General features: G+C 41.8%; 1 protein-coding gene across 4 annotated transcripts in view; it reads left to right on the forward strand.

Moving 5' to 3' along the window:
• The window catches only part of RFWD3 (ring finger and WD repeat domain 3), a 38,208-nt gene extending 28,299 nt beyond the window's left edge, over nucleotides 1-9,909 (forward strand). For all 4 annotated transcript variants that reach the window (XM_053666693.1, XM_037144770.2, XM_053666692.1 and 1 more), the window contains exons 10-13: nucleotides 706-882; nucleotides 4,687-4,901; nucleotides 6,143-6,354; nucleotides 7,802-9,909. In XM_053666693.1, the coding sequence (XP_053522668.1) occupies nucleotides 706-882; nucleotides 4,687-4,901; nucleotides 6,143-6,354; nucleotides 7,802-7,945 (748 nt within the window). In that variant the 3' untranslated portion in view covers nucleotides 7,946-9,909. The remainder of the gene's footprint in view (nucleotides 1-705; nucleotides 883-4,686; nucleotides 4,902-6,142; nucleotides 6,355-7,801) is intronic.
• Nucleotides 9,910-16,822: the final 6,913 nt, after the last annotated feature.

Raw genomic sequence — 16,822 nt, forward strand, 5'->3', positions numbered from 1 at the left:
GTACCAGGTTAGGACTGCTTATTCCTGGTCTATTACCTGGATCATTCTGCCTAACAAAAGTGCGTTACTGGAGCTCACCCTCCTTGTGCATGTGATGACTTCTCTCATTGGAAGTGGTTCTCATTAGATGTCTGATAGTTGGCTTCCTCTTTAATTTCTGCATCTAAATCCAAGGGACATCGTGATAGCACACTTAGAAACATTTTGACTTTGCAAGAATGCTTCAGCTTAATGTACTGTTAATGTTTTACATATATATGTAAATAATATATTTGTAAATATATATATACATGCTGTGACTTTTTTTTCCAGTGTTAAAAATGAGGAATTTGAGTACCAAAGATTATTAATTACTACCTCTGGTTGGTTGGACTGTAATTTATTTTTATTTTTCTTATATTTTCAACATGAAATAGCATAACCAATGTAGTAAATAACTATGGAGAATGTAATGAAAATACAGTGGAAATGTGCTGTGTCTATGTTCCTTTAATCTACTCTTCCTTACAGCTCAAGAGGAGAACCCATGTGCTCCCTACCCCCCCGCCCCCCCAAAATATTATGGAATCATAAGGAGTTATTTGGGCAGTCCTTAGAGGAATAGTTTATGTGTGGGGGTGTATTCTTAAGTGATCAGCATGAAAATAATAATATATGTTTGATTTTCTTAACACATAGTCGTAAAAGTCTCTTGTAATTCCACAGCCTGGACACAAATACAGTGGTCCAGACTTACAATGCCGGACGGGCTGTCTGGAGCTGCTGCTGGTGTCTTGATGAAAACAATTACATCTATGCTGGACTCGTCAATGGTTCAATTCTGGTATATGACCTTCGAAACACGAGTTGTTATGTCCAGGAATTAATACCTCAGAAAGCCAGGTAGGGAGCCACTCACTTATTTCCTGTAGGCAGCCTCTTTCTCTTGGACAATTACTGTATTAATCCTCTCTTTCCAAGAGTGTTTCATGGTTGGTCATAATTCCTCACAGAGGCCAGTTCTCTCTGAATCCACTGATCTATTCTCACTTAAGAATCAGAAAGATCCTTAGAGTGTATGTTTATGTTCATGTTATTTTACATAGTAGAATGATCTGGTACCAGGTATAACCAGCTTCATAGAATAACTCATCACCCAGCATGGCAAAATGAAGTCAGATCTACATTCGGTACCCAGCTCCACTTGGTATGAGCTGTGGAATTTTGTCATATTGTGATCTTCATCTATAAAATATGGTCAGCACACAGTTGCTTTTGTAGCCACATGTCTAACACCCAGGAAGAAAGCAGTAAAAGGTAGTCCGATAAAAGGTGATTTAAGACTTCCCTAATCCACAGCTAAACCAACTTGATCTAAGGATTCCATGTTACCATGACTTATTTATAATGCAGTTACAGAGTTGGGAGTTTGTGAAGTCAGTTCAAGTTCTGAGGGTGGGTGGCTACCAGCACCACTGTGGCTCTTCAGAATATGTTGAACCCCTCTTGGCCATAATGCTCTGCTGGCGGCATAAAGGTCTCAAAAGGAGAATGGGGTTTATGGCCTGGACCAAAATGACAAGTGTCCTAAGAGACACTTTTATTCCATTTGTAATATGAATATATATTAAAAGAGGGATCTAAATATAAAGATATCACTACAGTAATAATTACTCACTGAAACCTAGGCTCAACAATTTATGGTTTTCTTTTCATTTGGATGGAGTGCACTCATGCTTCAGCGATGTTTGTGGTCAGTGGGCCTGAAGGTAATTGATGTAACTTACACAGATGTGAAATCCAGGCAAAGTAACTGCCATTGATGTAGAGGGACCCACATAGAGTAGGTAATAAAATAATGCAAATAGCAGGGAAATAATGTTTGTGTGTATTGTCTTTTTTTAAAAATATATTTTATTGATTATGCCGTTACGGTTGTCCTAGTTCCCCCCCTTCATTCCCATCCACACCCCTTCCCCACCATTTGCTCCCCCCTTTCATTTATGTCCATGTGTCACAAGTTCTTTAGATTCTATATTTCCCATACTATTCTTGCCCCCCCCCCCATCTATTTTCTACCTAGCATCTATGCTACTTATTCTCTGTACCTTCTCCCCCCTTTTCCTCCTCCCATTCCCCTACTGCTAACCCTCCATGAGATCTCCATTTCTACGGTTCCACTCCGGATCTAGCTGTCCTCTTAGTTTGCTTTTGTTTTCGGTGTGGTTGTTAATAACTGTTGAGTTTGCTGTCCTTTCACTGTTCATATTTTTTCTCTTAGGTAAGTCCCTTTAACATTTCATATAATAAGGGCTTGGTGATGATGAACTCCTTGAACTTGACCTTATCTGAGAAGCACTTGATCTGCCCTTCCATTCTAAATGAAAGTTTACTGGATAGAGCAATCTTGGTTGTAGGTCTTTGGATTTCATGACTTGGAATACTTCTTTCCAGCCCCATCTTGCCTGTAAAGTCTCTTTTGAGAAATCAGCTGACAGTCTGATGGGAACTCCTTTGTAGGTGACTGTCCCCTTATCTCTTGCTGCTTCTAGGATTCTCTCCTTCATTTTAATCTTGGATAGTGTAATGATGATGTGCCTTGGTGTGTTCCTCCTTGGGTCCAACTTCTTTGGGACTCTCTGAGCTTCCTGGACTTCCTGGAAGTCTATTTCCTTTGCCAGGTTGGGGAAATTCTCCTTTATTATTTGTTCCAGTAAGTTTTCCACTTGTTGGTTTTCCTCTTCCCCTTCTGGTACCCCTATAATTTGGATGTTGGAGAGTTTAAAGATGTCCTGGAGGTTCCTAAGCCTCTCCTCATTTTTTTGAATTCTTGTTTCTTCATTTTTTTTTTGTTTGGCCATTTTTTTTTCTTCCTTCTGGTCCATTCCTTTGATTTGAGTCCTCGTTTCCTTTCCATTACTATTGGTTTCCTGTGCATTTCCCTTCATTTCAATTAGTTTAGCCTTCATTTGTTCCTCTAATTCATGACTAAAATCAACCAGGTCTGTGAGCATCCTGATCACCAGTGTTTTGAACAGTGTGTCTGAAAGGCTGGCTATCTCTTGGTCACTTAGAATTATTGGCTCTGGGGCTTCGAGCTGTTCTTGAGCTATAATCTTTTGGTCTGTACGTGCCTGTTACTTATGAGGGGCAAAGCGTTAGGTGTTCACGAGGGTGGGGTGCCCCAGTTGCTGGTTTGTGGCGCTGTATGTGGGGGCGGGGTCAGAGAGGGGCAGTGGCATTTGTTCTGCTCTCTCTTGGATTTCGGTCCCCTCTGCTGCTTCCTGCTAGCAAACCTGGACCCCCTGCTGCTGGCACCCAGGTGTGTGGGCCTGTGTATTCTCCAGGATCCTGTGGGTTTCTCCAACAAACTCTCTGGGAGCCAGGGAGCTTCTCCCGGCGCCTTGACCCCGAAAGTCTTTCCAGTTGGTGCTTTCAGGCTGTGATTCCTGTCACTGGGGCTCTAGCCTGCGCAGTCTGTCTCACTGCTCACTCCTTCGCTTGGTTTATCTGCAGGCAAATGTGTGACCTCGGGCAGCCAGCCGCCTTGCACCCTCACTGTGTTCACCCATTGCCACCCCACCCCTGGGATCCAACAACCATGGCCTGCGCTTCTGGGTCGGTCCGGCCTATCTCTCCTGTGCGACCAACTCTGCCGCTGACTCCGTTCCTCTGTCTAGCTAAATGGTTCATTGTTGTCGGACTTCCATACAGTTCAATTTTCTGTGTTTTGGCTGCGTTTTTGTTACTAAAACTTTGTTGTCTTTAAACTTGGTTGTGTGAGGAGGTACAGTGTTTCCACCTATGCCTCCATCTTGGCCGGAACTGTATTGTCTTGATTTTAGTTTGCTTTTGGTTAGCTAACTGGGAAATGAAGTAAGATGGCAGCGCTGGCCCGGTAGCTCAGTTGATTAGAGCATTGTCCCAATACCACCAGGGTTGCAGGTTTGATCCCTGGTCAGGGCACATGCCTGGGTTGCAGGCTAGGTCCCCAGTTGGGGGCTTGCAAGAGGCAACAATCAGTGTTTCTCTGGCACATAAATGTTTCTCTTTTTTTCTTTCTCCCTCTTTTTCCCTCTTTCTAAAAATATTTGAATAAAATATTTCACAAAGAAAGAAGGCAGAGTGCTTTGGCAACTTTAGCAGAAAAAAGTTCGTAGAAACATAGTCTGTAAGCTAATATTCTGAGGCAGTTCTTGGCATATTGATCATACACTTGCAGAAAAGAGATGTAGAAAACACCTAAAGAAATGATCCTGTTTATAAATTAAAATGTAGTTGCTTGGGGGGATATATTTTAAATGAGGGGGTCTGGCAATTGCAGCTTGGAAGTTTTATTTAGATGTATAAAGCTGTGTTTCTTTTCTGACTTTTCCTATGTATGTGACTAACTCCATTTCCAGAAGCTCATACTAGTCAAATTTTCTGATAATTGTTATCTTGTACTAATATTAGTCCATTTTTTTCATTACTTTTAGACCATATTGTGTCCCTTCCAAAATTGGATGTAGAATATTATATGTATGTCCTTTTATTTCTACAGAGTAGGTTGGTAGTTTTTATGAGATGTCAGAGAATAATGACTCACAGAAGGTTTTTAAACCCTTTTATGGAGGTAGAAATGTGCTCAAGGCGGTTCTTCGTAGTGGGATCTGGAATAATCCAAGTATTAGAATGTGAGGTGTGGGCTCCTTTCTCTCCCTTCAGGTGCCCACTGGTGTCCCTGTCATACATACCCAGAGCTGCCTCGGCTGTGTTTCCATATGGCGGAGTGTTGGCTGGAACCTTGGAGAATGCTTCCTTCTGGGAGCTAAAAACGGGCTCTTCTCACCGGCCTCATGTGCTACCCATAGAGCCAGGGGGCTGCATAGACTTTCAGACAGAGAGCAGCACCCGACACTGTCTGGTAACCTATAGGCCCGGTGAGTGTTGGGATGCCCTCATGGGACTACCTGTGATTTGTTCGGGAACATATTTGTGGAAGAGAGGAAAGGAGAGTTTTCCTTATCCTTCAGTAGTACTGCTAAGCCCCTCAGACTAGTAGCTCTTAACTACTACAGTGAGGATGATGACCCCAAGTTTCTGTGTACAGCCTGCCTTCTTGCTCCTCCCTTGTGTGAACTAGTACAGATTCTGCTAGGTACTTACTCCCTGGAAGTAAATCAGCCACTTTAGGAGCTCCTAGGACTTAGAACAGTAATGGAATAAGGAGGCCTGCTTTTGAGGCTATTGAGCCACTCAGATCACTTTCATGTCTTTTCCCTGCTCCTCACCTAAGAGAGAGGCCCAGATGAAGGCAGCCCTATAGGGCCCAGACTAGGGCATCAGCTGTTCCTTCTTACTTGGGGCCAACATAGTTAAGTGGAGAGTAGATGGACAACCATGGTTGTGTGGGCTTTGCTAGCTGAACTTCTCACTGCCTGCAGAACTAGGGTGCACCCCCAACAATCATCTATGCTTAAATTCATAGGTTCTTTCTAGCCTGAAAGGTATGAAACTATGTCAATGAGCTATACTGATGGTTGGATACTGATGATATCTCTTTCATCAGAGATAGTCATCAAAGTGCTGTACTTTTACTAGTTGTGGGTAGATGTAATCATTAGAATTTTTTTTGAGCTGAGAAGTTGACTCAGCAGAGTCTTCTGACCCTTTCAGTTCTTAGTCATCTTATAGGTCCTCTGTCTCCAAGACTAATGCACTGTGTGTGACATAGAAAACTTGGGTGTTCCATTTTGTTTTCAAGCTTTTGTTTGCCTTTCAGCAGAAGCACAGATGTATGTTTCCCCTTTTATAATACAGTTACACTTTGTAAAAGTATACAGTTGCAGGGCTAATGGGGTCCCCACTGGGGAAAGGAAAAATAATTGTAGTCAGACTGTTAAAACCCAAGCAGAGGTCTGGCAAGATACAGTGACTTTCCTAAAAATGATAGCCCATTCTCAGAATGTTTCTCTCATGGGCAGAACCTATTGTAGATAACTTAATCTACTAGGCTAGGGCTCTGGATGTCATTTGTGCTATGTTTGTTCTTATTATTATGTTTGCTTTGTAGCTATCTTGATGGTTTAATTGTGGCTTTTCCACTCAGCTAGGTTATAAGTGTCTGAGGTACTTGTTATTTGGACTATCTCTGTGGAGCAACACTTTTTCTGTCTCATAGATAAAAATCATAATACCTTACGAAGTGTGCTGATGGAGATGTCCTACAAGCTGGATGAAGCTGGAGAGCCAGTCTGCTCCTGCCATCCTGTGCAGACATTCCAGGGGGGACCCACTTGCAAACTGCTGACCAAAAGTGCTATTTTCCAACACCCAGGGAAGAGTGGCAGCATCCTGGTGTGTACTGGCGATGAAGCATCAAATTCTGCCCTGGTGAGCCTGTTATTTTTTATGTAAAATATGTAAAGCAAAAAGCCAAAGTTCTCTATAATTACATCTCTGCAAATTTGTGTGTGTGTTTATGTTGCTTAGTTTATTTTTTATACAAGTCACACTTTACATATTGCTATGTGGCTTGCGCTTTTCCCGTTTAACTTCCTGTCGTGGTTACTTTTCCATTTCAATATCTGTGGATTCACCTCATTCTTTTATGTAACCTAAAGTGTTCCATGGGCCATATTTTCAACCTTAAAAAAAAGGACCACTGAAACCCCGTATAAAATAATTTTTCGGGCATCTGCTCTCTTAATCCTGGGTGAATCCAGTAGATGAAGGGTTGGCGGGGAATTTCAAGATGCAGGGGTCAGCCTGTTAACACCTGAACATGTAGATCAGCCTTAGCATCACTGTAAGTGGGCTTTTCAGGAATAATTTGCCTCTCGATGCAAGGCAATATGATGAAGCACAGGGCACCTTTTATGAGATGTTCTTGAACCTTAATCCAGGGCTTAAGTATATAAGGGTAGGCCTAGCTGGTGTGGCTCAGTGGATTGAGTGCTGGCCTGCAAACCAAAGGGTTGCTATTTGGATTCCCCGTCTAGGGAACATGCCTGGGTTGCGGGCCAGGTGCCCAGTAGGGGGCATTTGAAAAGCATCCACACCTTGATTTTTCCCTACCTTTTCTTCATCCCTTCTCTCTAAAAACTAAATAAAATATTGTAAAAAATAAGTATATAAGGGTAAAATGACATGAAATTGGAAAAGAAAAAATAGAATTGATAAGGTTGGTATAGTAAAAGCTTAATCAGCTGGGTAATGGGTTGCTCAGTATACTATTCTACTTTTTAATACTTTAAATTTTTCACAATAAAAAGTTTTTTTTAAAAAACACTAGTTAGAAGATAAGTTCTAAATTGCATAAATAATATATTTTTAAATATTTTATTTATCTTTAGAGGGGAAGGAGAGAGGGAGAGAAAAATCAATGTATGGTTGCCTCTAGTGCTTTCCTTGCTGGGAACTGGCCTGCAACCCAGGTATGTACCCTGACTGGGAATTGAACTGCGATCCTCTGGTTCGCAGACCTGCGCTCAGTCCACTGAGCTACACCAGTCAGGGCTTAAATAACATAAATAATATTTTAAGTTAATTTTTAAAAAGATAGGTTTTATAAGGACAAGGACATTGTCCTATTGTCCCTAAAAGACTACCCAGCACATATTGAAGGGATGGCTGCTAGGTAGGCTTGGTATTAAGATTCACTGAGAGGTGAACTAATTGCTTATTACAGTAGGCGAGGCCATACCTGGATCATGTCAGGTGTGTTGATTTTATACAACCTTTGAGATGCTCTCTCTGCATCTCTTTCAAAGTTGATGGGAAAGAAAGCAAATTTCCCAACTGAATTAAATGACTTTATCTTTTATTTTGTCTTTTTTAGCTTTGGGATGCTGGCAGTGGCTCCTTGCTGCAGGATCTGCCGACTGATCAGCCTGTCTTGGACATCTGCCCTTTTGAGGCAAACCATAGCAGCTACTTGGCTACCTTAACAGAGAAGATGGTTCAGATCTACAAGTGGGAGTGACCCTGGTCTTAAAACTTACAAGGCATGCTCCTGGTTAATGTTCACTGTTATTTACTAGCACCTAACAGCCTTGAGCAAGTTCCCTACTTGTCTGTGGCCTAGAACTTTTGGAAACAATGTTTCTTTAGATTAGTATGACTGTCTGCTGGACCACAGAGGGTACCTTCCAGCAGTTTTTTAGGATATGATTGTCCACCATCCATTTTGTAGCCCCTGCTTGAGTAGTCTTGTCACATGGGCTATTTGGTTTGGGAATGCCTATGTCCCTGAAGGGACTAAACATTTGATGCTGCGTGGATGCAGAAGTCTTCAGTTGAACACAAGAGGGCACTATAACTTGCATAGGATTTGATCTCATTCTGACCTTCTGGGTTGACAACCTTTTAGTAACTTGGTTTCATCCCCACAGAAGTGTATAATAGAGCACATCTGGTTTACTTTGGCAACCACAGTTATGTTCCAGTTGTGCAGTGTTAGGATATTGGTATGCCCCGTGATGGAGGCAGCTGGTGAGCTACGGACAACTTTCCTAATGCCGAGTGCATTAAATTCATTGGATTGTGAAAGCCAAGGAAAGAGTGCAGGTATTTGAGCAGTGGGGAAGCTTTTTTTTTTCCTCCCCTCTAGCCAGCCTAGGATCTCAGGAGTGGACCATTCCTTTTCCATGTCAATAGGAAAAGATGAGTGAGTGATATGTTAAAGCTCTTGAATCTCCTAGGATCATATCAGGACTGATGGATGGACTAACTAAAAGAGACTTACAAAAGAGAAGTTGCTCAGACTGCTGCCGTGCTGCAAACAGGAGAAGGGCTTGTTTCTTCTGTTCCAAAAGAGTTCCTACATGAATAAAGCCACCCCTTCTGAGTGAGGGGCTGTTCTTGAGCGTGTAAAGCCTTCCCTCTGTAAAAATAATGTTCAATTCCAAGTTCTTTTGATTTGCCTCCCTTCCTGATCTTTTCTAAAAGTGTCAGTGAGCAGTTATTCTCAGGAAGGTAATAGTGGTTGGATACCTGTGAGTTGCAGGAGATGCCCATTAACGTTTTTTTAAACTCTGGATTGTCCAAATTTGGGCACTGCACTTTTTTCCAGTGGAGGGCTCAGGAGTATGATTTTCTTAAATAATTGTTATAGAAATGTTACTGTTTTTATTTTCAAGTAGTTATGACCTGTCAGTTTCTGAGCCATTTCCAGCATTTCTCTCTAGCAGGGGGTTATTGCAGTAGATTTCCCCAGAGTTCCAATTTCTAGTTGTGCCTTTTACAGAGTGGCCTTCTATTTTAGGGATTTTTTTGAAAGGCCAGTTTTCAAGGCCTGGGAAAGAGCCTCCTTTTCTCAGAGGAGATACTCCTTTTGGTAAGGTAATAGTTCATTTGCCCAGGCCTAGAGCTTCAATGGCAGAATGGGATTTGAATTAAGAAAAAGCAGAACACATCTGGTTTCAGTAGATTGTCACAGAGAGGGATGCAGATGTTCAAACCCTGGCTGCCCTTTTTCTTGGGCAGCAGTAGTATTTGACTAGCCTTGAAGTACACTCAAGGGATGCTGATTGAGTTGCCTAAGCACAGCAGCCAAGGGACGTACTACCAGAGACATTGGGTGAATCTCACTTCTTGCCAATTCTTGCATTTCTGCAATAAATTTGTATGTTTTAGAAACAAATTCATGTGACTGATTTCTTCAAAGGAAAAAAAAAACAACCTCACCTTTAGCCACCCTCCAACACCGCAGCTGTCAGGAGATTGTAGACCCAGACTCTGCAGTCCTGGTAGACCCGTTCCTGTACAGCACCCCGCTCTTCCTACCATGTTTCGTCATTGCTGTCTCTAAGGTTGAAAATATCTTGTTGTATATATCCTTTTACCTGCTTTGAAAACGGGACAGTAGGATCTTTGTTAGTGTGTTTCAATGTTTGTGTGTTTTATATTTTGATCTCAATGCAAAAATAAAGAACCTATCACATTAAATAGCTCCTGGTATCTTTTGTCTCTGACCGCCAGCAGAGGCGGGGACATGTTTGCTTCTTGGGAGAGGGCTATAATCCCAGCCTGGTAAACTTCTTATTTCATGCAGTACTAGGTTTGGGTATTACAGTTACCTTGGATCTGACATCTTATTTAAATTGATAAGGTGGTTGAGGCTTAAGCTAGCAATAACTGTTGCTAACAGGAAGCTGACCGTTAGCCTCTCATGAGCCCCCCAGGGTGTTTGTGTCTTCTTCTTTTTTTTTTTTTTTTTTTAAAGACAGGAAGTGAGGGAGAGAAACATAGAAACATCAATGTGTGGTTGCTTTTTGTGTGCCCCCTACTGGGGACCTGGTTCACAACCCAGGCATGTACCCAGACTGGGAATAGAACCAGCTACCCTTTCCTTCACAGGCCAGTGCTCAGTCCACTGAGCCACTCCAGCCAGGGCCTGGTCATTTGTTTATTCTCAGACCTAAGGGTCTAAATTCTAAAAACTGCATTTCTCAGACTCCTTTTGTCTACTGGCCTCCCATTAGTGTTTTTCGATCCAGGAGACTAAAGTTGAAGGATGCAAGAAGAGGAAAAGACTGGGAATCCAACCCACAACCCTTAAGTGCACAGTGCACAGGACAACACTCCAACCAACCAAGCCATACAGGCCAGAGTGACCTTCAGTTTTGAAATACATTTTCCTTAGTTGTAGAATTCTAGGTTAGCCGTAATTTGTCTCTTTTAGTATTTAAATTACATCATTCCACTGTTTTCTGACCTCTAGTTTCTACCGAAAAGTTAGATGTCACTGTTATTGCTCCATTGAATATATTGTGTCTTTTATCAGCTTTTAAGATTTTCTCTTTTTTATTTTCAGAAGTTTCATGATGACATGCCAAAATGTGTTTTTTAAGATTTCATTCATCCATCTTTAGAGGAGAAGGGAAGGAGAGAGGGAGAGAAATTTCAATGTATGTCCCCCGCTGGGAACTGGCCTGCAACCTAGGCATGTGCCCTGACTGGAAAATGTGGTATTTTTTATATTTATCTGCTTGGGGTTCACAGAACTTCTTACTTATAGGTTGATATTTTTCATTGGTTTTGAGAAATTCAAAATATTGTCTTTTCAAATATTGAGCTGAACCATTTTCTTTCTCTTTTCCTTTTGGGAGTTGAATTATGTGTATGTTAGAACTTTTGACTTCTGTCCTGTGTATCATATTCTTTTTTTTCCTCTCTGCTTTCTTTGGATATTTTTTATTGACCTCTTTCCTTCAGTAATTCTGTCCAGTAGTGTAGACTGAATATCTGTGTACCTTCCCCAAATTCATATGTTAAAATTTTAACCCCCAAGTGTTATGATGGTGGGGCCTTTGGGAGGTGATCAGGTCATGAGGATGGAGCCCTGGTGAATGGGATTACTTCCCTTATAAAAGAGAGCCCACCCTGGCTGGTGTAGCTCAGTGGGTTGAGCGCGGGCCTGCGAACCAGACAATCGCGGTTCGATTCCCAGTCAGGGCACATGCCAGGGTTGCAGGCAGGTTCCCTGCAGGCCAGTTCCCAGCAGGGGACGTACCTAAGGCAACCATACATTGATGTTTCTCTCCTTCCCTTCCCCTCTAAAGATAAATAAATAAAATCTTTAAAAAAAAAAAAAAAAAAAAGAGAGCCCAGAGAGTTCCCAGATATCCTTCTACCATGTGACATTACAGCAAGAAGACAGCTGTGTATGAACCAAGAAGTGGGCTCTCACTAAACATTGAATCTGATGGCACCTTGATCTTGGGTTTTCCAGCATGCAGAACTATGAGAAAGTAATTTCTATTGCTTATTAACCTAGTCTATGGTATTCTGTACAGCAACCCAAACAGACTAAGACACCCAGCCTGTTGAAATCCTTTATTTTTATTTTTTTTAAAGATTTTATTTACTTATTCCTAGACATAGAGGAAGAGGGAGAGAAACATCACTGTGTGGTTGCCTCCCATGTGCCCCCCCACCCCCCAGGGACCTGGCCCTCAAACCAGGCATGTGCCCTGACCAGGAATTGAACTGGCTACCCTTTGCTTTTCAGGCCGGCACATAATCCACTAAGCCATACCAGCCAGGCCTGTTGAAGTTCTTCAATGAATTTTAATTCTAGAATGTTTGCTTACTTGTATAGAATACAATTTTTTAATCTATTTTTTTATGTTCCGTAACAGTTATTTTAAAAGTCTCCATCTGATATAAAGTCTCCATTAAATAATACCTGAGTCATAAGGAGTGTGTTGGCTTTTTTTGTTTGTTTTGGTTATTTAGTGTAATTTTGTCTTTTTAGCATAAATTTTTTACTCAATGCTGTATCATGCAGATTAAAACTTGTAGAAGCTCTGGATGATGTTATCTTTCTCTAAAAAGTTTCTGGTCTTATAGACAAAGTACTGGTTGATCACCCTGACCCCACTGAGATATATTTTATTAGAGTTGGCTTATGTAGTTTTGCCCTTTTTCCAAGAGCAAGTTCCTTGTTCCTAAGATGTCCTCTCCTAGAATCTGGCTTTATTCCTAGGATATAAACCTTCTGAGGTCTCAGTTAAAAGCCCGGGTACTTGCTAAGGCCTCTGTACCTCAGCAGGGTTTAACTCTAATTTCTATTTCCTCAGTTCTTATGTGGACACTGAAATCTCTTCCTATTTATTGTTCCATTGGCTCTTATTTTCTTCTGGATCTGTTGATGTCTCACCCTGTGCCTGCACAGCTTAGGAAATCAGCCAGTGACAAGAGATATTTGTTCATAGATTTTTGGCTCTTTCTCTGTGGTTTCCTCCTCCAGCATTTTGACCCTTAAGTTCCTGCCATTTGGGGGGCTCTGAACTCCTCCTGTGTATCATTTAGCCCAGTAAGATTGCTGCTTACTGCATGGGTTCAATTTGAGCCACAGTTTGGACAGTACACTCGGGAAAAAATCAGCAGTGGGGATTCCCCATATACTTTCCTTTTCTTAAAAATTGCATGTTGCCCCTGATTTCCTGACTGCATTGGTTACTTTCTAATCTCTTCCAAAGATATTTTATGTATCTTATCTAGAGTTTATTGTTTTATTTTAGTGAAAATGAAAACTCCTAGTCATGGTTGGAATCAGAATTCTCCCTAATAACATGTATCTGTAGGGTCTACAGAGTCCTGTATGATCTGACCCTTGACCAGTTCTTGACTCCTTTTAGTCTCCCACTTTCCACATTTTAATTCAGCCACATGGACCTTCATGTTAAATGCTTATTTCCACATCAGGGGCTTGACCTTGTTAACCTCTGCTTGTGGAACACTTTTGTTATGGTCTAAATTCTTTTGTCCCTCAAAATTCGTATGTTGAAATCCTAATGCCCAATGTGATAGTATTAGTAGGAGATGGGGCCTTTTGGAGGTGCTTAGGTCATGAGAGTGGAGCTCTCCTGAGTGGGGTTAAATATTCTTATCTGGGACCTCACAGCTCCCTGGTCCCCTCCACTATATCAGGACACTGAGAAGTTGGCATTCTGCAGCCTGGAAGAGGGCCTTTGCCACAACCCCGCTAAGCTACACACTGATCTCAGACTTTTGGCCTCTAGAACTGTGAGAAATAAACAAATACTGTTCATAAGCCAATCAGTCTGTATTTTGTTATAGCAGCCTGAACAGACTAAAACAACCTAGATCCATTTCTTTACATGGTTGTCATCTTTATGCCAATTGGCTCATTTGTTACTCAGTTTTTTCCTGGCTGCCTTCATGTAGAAGTTCCTACCCATTCCAGTCAATAGAAGAAAATAAAGTATCTTTTATTTTCTTATAGCACTTAACACTGAAATTAACTTGCTCGCTCTTTACTGTCTGATTGTTTATCATATAAGCCAGGGCAACTGTGCAACAGATATCTATTGAATGAATTAGGAAAGTGAGAATTAAAAAATAAAGGGTAAAATGAATTCCTAGTTTATGACAGAGGTAGTATATTTTATCTTGAAAAGCCAATGAAGCCAGGAGACCCCACATTAGGTCAACCCTCTTTCCAGTGACTTGGGGGTTTGTGACTTTTGGAAGGCCTAGGCTTGCTGCCACTGCCTGGGCTGGCCAGGCTCCCAGATTTCTCATAGTATCTTGCTTCTTGGTTACTGTGATTTCAAAATAGGCTCGTATACTCTTCTTTATCTCCAGAGGCAATCTGTGGCTGGGCATAGGGTTTCCTCATTGCAGGATGAGAGATAGGCTACTGCTGGCTCCTCTGAGCAGACTGTCAATTTCTAGCCTTAAACTGACTTGAAATAATCTCCCAATTGTCTGAGCACATGCACATCCATCATTGGAAATTCATGGTCCCTAACCATGGCTGGTGTAGCTCAGTGAATTGAGCGTGGGCCTGCAAACTAAGGGATCTCAGTTTGATTCCCAGTCAGGGCACATGCCTGGGTTGCAGGGCAGTTCCCAGCAGGGGACACATGAGAGGCAACCATACATTGATATTTCTCTCCCTCTCTCCTTCCCTTCCCCTCTAAAGATAAATGAATAAAAATCTTTAAAATTTTTTTCAACAACAAAAAAAGAAAATTAGTGGCCCTTAGTGACTTTTAAAGAACTCTGGTAATGTCTCTTATACGTCTGATTGAGACTTACCTATGCCATGTATCTGTTAATGAATATGTACACTTATCTGGTCTACCCGGGGCTGCCCTACTCAATGCTCGAGGTTAGGAAAAGTCTCAGAACTATTTTATGGCAGTAGCAGATGTGAATGTTGGTAGAGAGGCAAACATGCCCTTATTCTTAGATCTAGAGACCTGGAGTTAGCCACAGTGGGCAGGATATTCAGTCTCAGGGGCTCCTTATAGAGCCCCACCCTACATCCCAGGCTGTAGTTATGTCTGATCTGTTTTGACTGCCCATTTGTGAGTCAGCACAGCCAAAGCTGCATTTTTTAAACATGTGTCATCAGTTGGTATCACATGCTTCAAGCTGCCATCATTCCCCAACATGCTGGATTGGTAGAGTAGGATAAGGGTGCACCAGGAAAATGGGAAGCCCCAGGGATTCTGTTCCTAGGCTGGCAGAGTTCATCCTGGACAGATCATTTAATCCTGCTCTGCAGAACTGTTACCATCTCTGTGCCACTCCTCAGTTTACCATATTTGGCTGTGTATAATGCTTACCTTCCCCCCCAATTTTTTAGAGAAAAATAAAGATGCACATTATATATGGGTATAATGATTCCATACCATGGGTAAAATAATCCCATGTATAATGTGCACAAAAAGGTGGGTGCACATTATACACGGGGGCTTATTATACATGACAAAAAACAGTATTTCTTTTCAGCCCTTTTTCTTCATTTCTTCCCATCCTTGTCTCTTGCTTTTTCCCCCTTTTCCTTCTTCTTCTATGATTGTTCTTGGTAGAAAAAATCATACTGTCTAATTTTGACTTTCCTGGTTTTCTTGCCTGTTATAGCCTATGTGGTTTCTAAGGTTGTGGAAAATTTACTGTGTACCAGCACCTCTCATTGTGGGGAGGGGCAATTTTGTCCTCCAGGGGACATTTGAAAATGCGTGAAGACATTTTAGTTCTTAGAGGGGGGATTGCTCCTAAACATCCTGCAATGCACAGGGCCCTTCCCCACAACAAGCAAGTAGCCATTCCCAATGCCAGTGAAGCATCATTGTGGACAAACCCTGCCGTAGATACAATTTTTAATGGTTGCATATTGTTCTGTTGTTTTAAAGTCATTTATTTATTTAAACACCAGTCCTCTGTTGTTGGATATTTATTTCGATTTTCTTTTTACCTAATACAAATACTGAAATATGCTCACATGTTTTAAATTTACACAAAATATAAATATTCCAGTTTTCCTGTAAATGCAGAACCAAATTTTAGCAGTGGATATTGTAAATGTCAAAGAATCGTGACAATTAGAACCCAACCCTGTCCTGATGCGTGACTTAAATGACACAGTTAATGTAAAAAGCTTTGGGAAGATTCGTCTTCTGAGGAAAGGGAGGGGACACTGGTTGAGTTGAAACACCCTATCCCTGTCTAAAGCCCAGCAAGAACAGTTACCCAGACACAGATTTAATAGGCCTCAAAGATGTTTTTTCTTTTCTTTTTTTAAAATTAATTTATTTTTATTGTTTTTCAAGTACAATTACCTCCTTTTCCCCTCCACTCCCACTGCCCCACCTATCCCCGCCTCCCATCCTCATCTGTTGTTTAAACATGAGTTTAAGTTCTGGCGTACAATCAGATTCACGCGCAAAGGGCTTCACAGTTTATTTATAATGCTGGCTATAACTTTAAATTCCATGTTGTGGGCCAGGCGCTTTCCTTTTTATTATCTCTGATCTTCACAATTATACTTTACTTCAGAGCTCCTCTTCTTTCGAGACGAAAGAATGAGGTTTGGAGAAGTTAAAAAGGACTTGCCTAGTCTGCCGAAGAACAAGGGGTCTTTTCTTATCCGAGAATCTGTGCTCCCAACCCTGATTCTGCACTGCCTTCTTTGGGTAAAAGAGACTTTTGAGGTGGGGTGAAGGAGGCAGGGAGAGATGAAAGAAGAGGATCTTAGATTGTGGAGTACACCTGACCGTGTAAAGTTCACCTCTATATTGAATGGGCAACACATTCTACCAGCCATCTTGGTTGTGGCAACCCCAATTCCTTTTGATTTTCCTGTGACGACAACCAAGAGAATAAGGCAAAGCCGCTCAACTTATATTTTTTAAAAAGCACCAGCAAAGAGCGCGGTTTTCTGGGCGGCGGAAGTCCTGGGAGTGAGCGGTTCCGAGCCCAGTCGGCTGTGAGCTGTTCCCAACTCACAAGTCCACGCCGGCCGGGGAGGGGCCCGAGTGGGTTCTGCCTGCCCCGCCCCCTCATTTAAATACGCGGCGCCCGCGGCTGCGTCGAGCTCGCC

Source organism: Artibeus jamaicensis, unplaced genomic scaffold, assembly GCF_021234435.1.
Source record: "Artibeus jamaicensis isolate MK-2021 breed Jamaican fruit bat unplaced genomic scaffold, CSHL_Jam_final contig_464, whole genome shotgun sequence".
Taxonomy (NCBI): domain Eukaryota; kingdom Metazoa; phylum Chordata; class Mammalia; order Chiroptera; family Phyllostomidae; genus Artibeus; species Artibeus jamaicensis.